Here is a 7,888-nt window from a genome sequence, read left to right as displayed (position 1 = left end):
ACTTTAAAATACACTTACAGTCCCTTAACTCAAGTAATTAGCAGTGTTAAAGTGCTGTGCCTAGCAACTCTGGGAGGCTCGTGTCTGCATAGCGGAGGCTCATGGCGTCCGGGGGTTCTCTCCCTTGCTGTGCATACAAATTTTGCCAGTGTTCCCTCACTTTCAAACCAGGCAAAAGTAGTTCATTTCCCCGATTTCTTTTATCTGTTTCTGTTTCTGTACAATTCTATATTTTTCTAACAGTGTTCAAGGATTTACAGTGAACTTATGATTTTAATTTTGATTCAAGATAAACCCGGGCAGACGCCCAAAGAAGTTGCGTGCGCATGCCGCAGTAAATTATAAGACTGAGTGTCTGTTCTAGCCCCGGCGCTCTGTCAAGAAATGTTTCTTAACCTAACCTAACCACGCGGCAAGTGCATGAAACTTCCTGGGGCAGCTACTACTCATTCTTTTACCATAAAAATAAAATGAATTTTAATTTTGCCAAGTCATCAGTTTTCACCTCTTGCGTTGAATACTCATAATCCCGATTGCTTGATCTTAATATCTCCTGTGGGCACTTATAAATTAAGGATCAGTGCTTAATCTCTTCATGTCAGTTATCCCTTCAGGGTACAATTACCAGACGGGATATCAAGCAAAATTTTAATTATTCTGCAGATTAACTTGAGATTGAGATCAAGCATTGATCCACAATACAAGAGTTCCCAGATCAGGATAAGGAAGAATAAACATAAATAAAATTAATTGTTTCAAAAATAAATTTTATTCGGAAAATTTTCATGTTAATGCTTTCACGTCTATTTTTTATTATTCCAGGTCATTTCTTTTTCTTTCTTCAGTCTTTTTGCCTCCTTAGCCTAAAACAAAAATATCATAAAATGTTTCCTTAGTAATAAAAAAAATATTAGTTCTAAATTAAATGTTTTATTAAATAACTTTACAAAGGAAAATTCAACATTCTAAATAACATTTCAAATAACACAACATCTAAAAACAACAATTCAAATAACACAACATCTAAAAACAACAATTCAAATAACACAACATCAAAACAAAAATTCAAATAACACAACATCTTAAACCAACATTTCAAATAACACAACATCTTAAACCAACATTTCAAATAACTCAACATCTAAAAACAAAAATTCAAATAACTCAACATTTAAATAACACCTAAAACACATAATTCATACAACAACAAATTCACAACAACAACCTATTTAACGTTAAAACAGCAGCATGAGTTAAACCAAATTTATCATAAATTGTAAAACTTAAAAATAATGGTTTGGCACAATTCATTTGAAGAAGGTTTTTGCTTTTTAATTCTTAATTGAGTATAATTTTACATTACTGCAAAATTTTTTAATTTAAATTTAATCCTTTCTAAGAAAAACATGAACCAGCAATCGTTAAAATCGCACCATAAATATTTTATAAAAACCTACCAACGATCATAACATCGTATAAACCAATAATAATAACAATGATAATAATAAAAATAACAATGATAATAATGAGAACAATGATAATAATAATAACAATGATAATAATAAAAATAACAATGATAATAATGAGAACAATGATAATAATAATAACAATGATAATAATGATAACCTGAGACTGAATTCCGTCTAATCCTGACGAGAACTCGGATACAATCAATCCTGAAATAGATTGGTTAAGATAACTTTTTTTTAAAAAACTGGAGATTAAAACTTATGAAATGTTAATCCTAAAAAAAGGCACTGTTTCTTCCGTCGGAAAATTCTACAGTGGTATCTAAAGGTCCGGAAAAAATCTGCTCTTCGCCAATTATAAATTCCGAAAATACGTGCAAGCTTTTTTCGCGGCATAAACAATTAATCGTTTCCGAATATATCTAAAACTTTGAGGATATCTAGTCTAGGCATTATATTTTAGAAACAGTATTTAGAACTACTGAACAGTTCTATTGATTTCTTACCTTTTTCGTTGATTCTTCGTTTCTGAGCCTTGATTATCTTTCCTTCTTTCTTAAGATCAGAATCTTTCCTCTCCTGCTTTCTGGTCCACTGTCCTTTACCAATACCTAGAGATAGATAGATTAAGATATTGATGAATAAATAGATAATAGTAAGATAGATACATAGATGGATAAATAGATCTAACAGAATCTTTCCTCTCCTGCTTTCTGGTCCACTGTCCTTTACCAATACCTAGAGATAGATAGATTAAGATATTGATGAATAAATCGATATATAGAAAGATAGATAGATGGATAGATAAATAGATAGATAAATAGATAGATAAATAGATCTATCAGAATCTTTCCTCTCCTGCTTTCTGGTCCAGTGTTTTTTTTACTAATATCTAGAGATAGATAGATTAAGATAAATAGATATGTAAAAAGATAGATAGAAGATAGATAGATAAATAGATGGTTAAATAGATCTATCAGAATCTTTCCTCTCCTGTTTTCTAGTCCACTGACTTTTGCCAAACCCAGAGATAGATATAGATAAATAAATAGATAGAAAGATTGATAGATAGATTTCTCATAATAATTCTGAGCCCTGGATTGGTGAATTGGTTGATTACCTAATCTAATGATCGATTTATTGATTTAAAATTGATTTATTTATTATTTGATTTAAAATTGAACGATTGATCATTTGATTTAAATTTGAACGATAGATCATTAGATTCAAAATTGATCAATTGATCATTTGATTTAAATTTGAAAGATAGATCATTAGATTCAAAATTGATCAATTGATCATTTGACTTAAAATTGAACGATTGATCATTTAATTTAAAATTGAACGATTGATCATTTGATTTAAAATTGATCAATTGATCATTTAATTTAAAATTGTTCGATTGATCATTTGATTTAAAATTGATCGACTGATCATTGGATTTAAAATTGATCGATTGATCGTTTGATTCAAAATTGATCCAACTGATCATTTGATTTAAAATTGATCAATTGATCATTTAATTTAAAATTGATCGATTGATCATTTAATTTAAAATCGACCAATTGATCATTTGATTTAAATTTGAACGATAGATCATTAGATTCAAAATTGATCAATTGATCATTTAATTTAAAATTGATCGATTGACTATATAATTTAAACTTAGTCAATTGAAAAAATGATCATTTGATTCAAATTGATCGATTGATCATTTGATTTAAAATTGATCGGATGATCTAACCTGTAATTCTTGAAGGTGGATCTCTCAAAGCAAAACTCTTGGCACAATGACCTAAAAAAAACGTTGTTTTGGTTTAACATAAATGTTAAATAAATAAAAGTTAACGAAATAAGCTTATACAAGGGCAACCCAAGAAGAACCTCAATATTTCATAAGAACTAGGCATGCGAGGATTAAATACCAGGGGGCGGAAACGTCATGTATGTATGCTTTCGTACTGCATAAACCTACAGTACACACCTTTGGTTCTGTAAACCTTACACACACACTCTTTTGAAACAGACACACAAACATGACCTGGAAGTAAATAGCAGGTTTTGGATGGGATTTTGCTCCTTGGATCCGCATATTTTTGCGGATCCAACGGATCCTAGGCAGTGTAGGGGCCTGAAGCGCCCTAAAAGCCTATTTTTTTATAATTGTCTTACCTAAGTGAAGAGCTTTAAAGCAGAAAACATCTCTAGCCTCCTAAACTCAATATTCCAGTTTAAGCAGAGTTTAAGCAGAGTTTAAGCAGAGATTAAGCAGAGATTAAGTAGAGTTTAAGCAGAGTTTAAGTAGAGGTTGAGTAGAGTTTAAGCCAGTGTTTCGGATCCGTATCATTTTGATGCGAATCCGGATCCGCGGATCCGCATCCGTGATGATGGATNGTAGAGTTTAAGCAGAGTTTAAGCAGAGTTTAAGCAGTTTAAGCAGAGCTTAAGTAGAGTTTGAGTAGAGTTTAAGCAGAGTTTAAGCGGAGTTTAAAAAGAGTTAAATTGGAGTTTAATCAGGATCAACTTTAAACTGGGCTGAAACTAATGAATAGTTAAAGCAGAGTATTGGTTTTAAATATGTTAAACTTTGGGGGTCTTAAAAGAAATCTTTTGAATAGTTTGAAATATTTTCCTTTGGATATGATGCGTAGGATCTGACAAAGGAAACATAGGCCTGACATGCCTCCTCATATAACTTTTTATCCCTAGAATCAATCAATCAATCAAAACTCTGAATAGGTGTAAATACCTAAATGATTTGATCAATGTGTCTCTATTTATGATGTTGGAAGAAAGATGAATATTTAAATTTAAAAAATTTAAAAAAAATGAATAAAAGGATGAACAGATGAATGAATGAATGAATGAATAAATAAACAACTAAACGATTAAACGACTAAATAACTAAACGACTAAATGACTGAAAGACTAAACGAATAAACGACTAAACGACTAAACGACTAAATGAATAAACGAATAAACGAATAAACGAATAAACGAACAAATAAACAAATGAACAAATGAAAGGATGAATGAAAGACTGAAAGGATGAATGAAAGACTGAAAGAATGAAAGGATGAATAAATGAATGAATGACCTTGTAACAGCATTCTCTATCCTAATCTGAAGATTAGTAGCTGCCTCCTCCATAGTTCTAGCTTTCTCACCAGTCTTAGTAGAACTTATTCCAGATCTAGGTATCATTATTATTAATGTTATCATTAGTATCGATTATTATTATTATCATTGTTATCATAGTTGTTATTATTCTTTTTCAATTTTTCTCCCTCTCTCATTAGTCTTAGTTGAACCTATACCAGATCTAGGTATCATTATTATTATTGTTATCATTAGTATAAATAGTTATTATTATCATCGTTATCGTTGTGGTTAGTATTCTTTTTCATTTGTTCTCCCTCTCTCATTAGTCTTAGTTAAACCTATACCAGATCTAGGTATCATTATTATTATTGTTATCATTAGTATAAATAGTTATTATTATCATCGTTATCGTTGTGGTTAGTATCTTTTTCATTTGTTCTCCCTCTCTCATTAGTCTTAGTTGAACCTATACCAGATCTAGGTATCATTATTATTATTGTTATCATTAGTATAAATAGTTATTATAATCATTGTTATCGTAGTGGTTAGTATTCTTTCCAATTGTTCTCACTCTCTCACCAGTCTTAGTAGAACTTATTCCAGATCTAAATTCTAGGTATCATCATTATTTATGTTATCATTTTTATTTCTGTTTTAGTTATTTTTATTTCTATCATTATTAAATTGTTGTTTTTATTTCATTATTGGCAGTATTATTATGATAATCATAATTGTAATGATTGTTTATTTTAATTCAAAGTTTTAATTAATTTTATTTCATATCATTTTTATTAACAATGGTGGTATTTTTTTTTTGGTTACTGTTACTAATATGATTAAATATGTTGTTTTTATCATTATTGTTTTTATTGATATAGCTATTTTTAATACAGTTGTTTCTTTTTTTTAAACATTATCATATTGATTGTTAGTATTTAATTAATACTATTATTATTGTTATTTTTAATATCATAAATTATTGTTAATATTATCATGATCATCTGAATGTTATGTTTGTTTTAATTATTATTTTGATATTTTATTTTCACAGTAGTGGGAACTCTTGAACTCTGGATATCAAGATCAACGCTTGATCTCGATTATTTGGATATATTATTCTAAGAGTAGTGATAACTCTTGAACTCTGGATCAAGATCAACACTTGATCTCGATTATTTGTTAATCTCCTGATTAATTTAATCATTATCCGCATTCCGCAGTGTAATTGTATCCTGAAGGGAGAAAAGACATGAAGAGATTAAGCATTGATCCTCAAAATATAAGTGCACGCAGTGGATATCGATATCAAGCTATCAGGATTATGAGTAATTAACACAAAAGTTCCCAGCATAGATATTCCAACAATTCGAGGAACAACTTACTTTTGTAGTTTCTCTAATACCATTTCCAGGGTCATCTCCATCAATGGAATCTGAATTTATTTAAATATTAAATATATCTTCAAAGAATATAATTTAATTGGCATGTCAGATAAAAAATAGTAAAGCTTTGTCTGATTAAAGATAAATCAGATATTTTAACTCTGACAATTGAAAATTTTAACATTTCAATTGTAGTTTTTTCTCTGCCTAATTTAGTAATTTATCTGATCCTATTTTAATTGGTTTATCTAATCCTATTCTAACTGGTTTACCTGATCCTGTTCAAACTGGTTTAACTGATCCTGTTCTAACTGGTTTACCTGATCCTATTCTAACTGGTTTACCTAATCCTGTTCTAACTGGTTTATACCTAATTCTCTAATCCTCTTCTAACTTGATTATCTAATCCTCTTCTAACTTGATTATCTAATCCTATTCTATCTTGATTACCTGATCCTCTTCTATCTTGATTATCTAATCCTCTTCTATCTTGATTATCTAATCCTCTTCTAACTGGTTTATCTAATCCTGTTCTAAGTGGTTTACCTGATCCTGTTGTAACTGGTTTACCTGATCCTGTTCTAACTGGTTTACCTAATCCTGTTCTAACTGGTTTACCTAATCCTGTTCTAACTGGTTTACCTAATCCTGCTCTAACTGGTTTACCTGATCCTGTTCTAACTGTCTGATGAATCCAGCTTCACTGGGTAACAGAAATATAACAGAACTTCCCTTGGCACCTGGAATTCATTAATACAGAGCTGACAACTTCAGAATTGTGGATATAAAAATCAATGCTCGATCTTCCCTTATTGTGAATTTCAAGATTAATTTAATCTTGAGTTTGTATCAAAAAAAGTGTATATATCTCAACCAATCTAGTGGGGTTTGGAGAAACCAGATGGCCAATCGGAGAAGCCAGGAAATAAATAATTTTGCGCGCCATTTAATGAGAGAACTCTCATTGATCGGACCTGGCAGGGAGAGAAAAAGAAGAAAAAGAGCGGATTAAGAAGGAAATTAATAGTGTCCACATTGGATATTCCGATTAAGCGATCAGGATTAAAAGTTTCTAATTAATTTAAATCTTTATTTGATATACCGAATGGTAATCGTAACCTTAAAGAATCACTTAAATGAAGAGATTAAGCAATAATCCTCAAATTAAAAGTGTCCACAGGGGATATCGAGATCAAAGGTGTATTTATTTAATTGAGATCTAATAAATTTCTCACTACAGTGCATAAGAGATAAATCCCAAAAATACAAATCAGTTCTTATAAAGACGTTTCCATTGAGTATATTGAGGCCAGAAATGAAAGATTTGCACAAATCACATTCAAAAGTTTCGACCACTCTGGATTAAATAATTGTTACCTATTCTCGCAGTACGACCAACTCTGTGTACATAATCTGCTGTTGATATCGGAGCTGTAAATTGTACAATCCAGTCAACCTGTACATATTGTACATTTAAAGGAATTGTTCAGAAATCCATTTAATTTGGCTGTTGACAATTTATAATTCTTGTAACTCACATGAAAAATATTTCAAAGTGTTGTTTATAATAAGTTTAATACGATTTTAAGACAAAATTCAGTATTCAAAGGAAGACGACAAAAAACTAAAATCCTCGAGTTTTTTTTTAGAAAAAAATCAAATCACGAATAAGTCCCTGAAGTTACTCACCATAGGAAGATCTAAACCTCGAGCAGCGACGTCCGTACACAGCAGCACACCTGGCAATCAATAAATCAGTCAATCAATCAATCAATCAATCAATTTATTTTGATTAATCTTGCATTATGATTTTTAAAGCAGTGTGAGTCAAATTCTGATTATCATAATCCTTGTCCTCCTTGTCATCATTATCATTCTTGTCATCTTTATCATCATTAACACCATTATCATCATTATCATTAACACATTATCCCA

The 7,888-nt window shown here is 30.2% G+C and overlaps 1 protein-coding gene across 1 annotated transcript; it reads right to left on the bottom strand.

Annotated features, from left to right (window-relative positions):
• Positions 1 to 749: 749 nt before the first annotated feature.
• Positions 750 to 7,881, bottom strand: LOC111715665 (probable ATP-dependent RNA helicase DDX31). Its single transcript, XM_023491019.1, has 12 exons — positions 7,878 to 7,881; positions 7,643 to 7,692; positions 7,331 to 7,409; positions 6,620 to 6,693; positions 5,954 to 6,003; positions 4,567 to 4,662; positions 4,102 to 4,174; positions 3,642 to 3,681; positions 3,214 to 3,264; positions 1,976 to 2,080; positions 1,627 to 1,676; positions 750 to 863 (listed from the first exon to the last, which is right to left on the bottom strand). The coding sequence occupies exons 1-12, from the start codon at positions 7,879 to 7,881 to the stop codon at positions 804 to 806; spliced, it is 732 nt and encodes a 243-aa protein (XP_023346787.1). The 3' UTR covers positions 750 to 803.
• Between the last annotated feature and the right edge of the window lie 7 nt (positions 7,882 to 7,888).

This window comes from Eurytemora carolleeae, unplaced genomic scaffold (assembly GCF_000591075.1).
Source record: "Eurytemora carolleeae unplaced genomic scaffold, Eaff_2.0 scaffold1838, whole genome shotgun sequence".
In the NCBI taxonomy this organism is placed as follows: Eukaryota; Metazoa; Arthropoda; class Copepoda; order Calanoida; family Temoridae; genus Eurytemora; species Eurytemora carolleeae.
The sequence above is the reverse complement of the archived record's forward strand: the minus strand, read 5'-3'. Positions and strand labels throughout refer to the sequence as shown.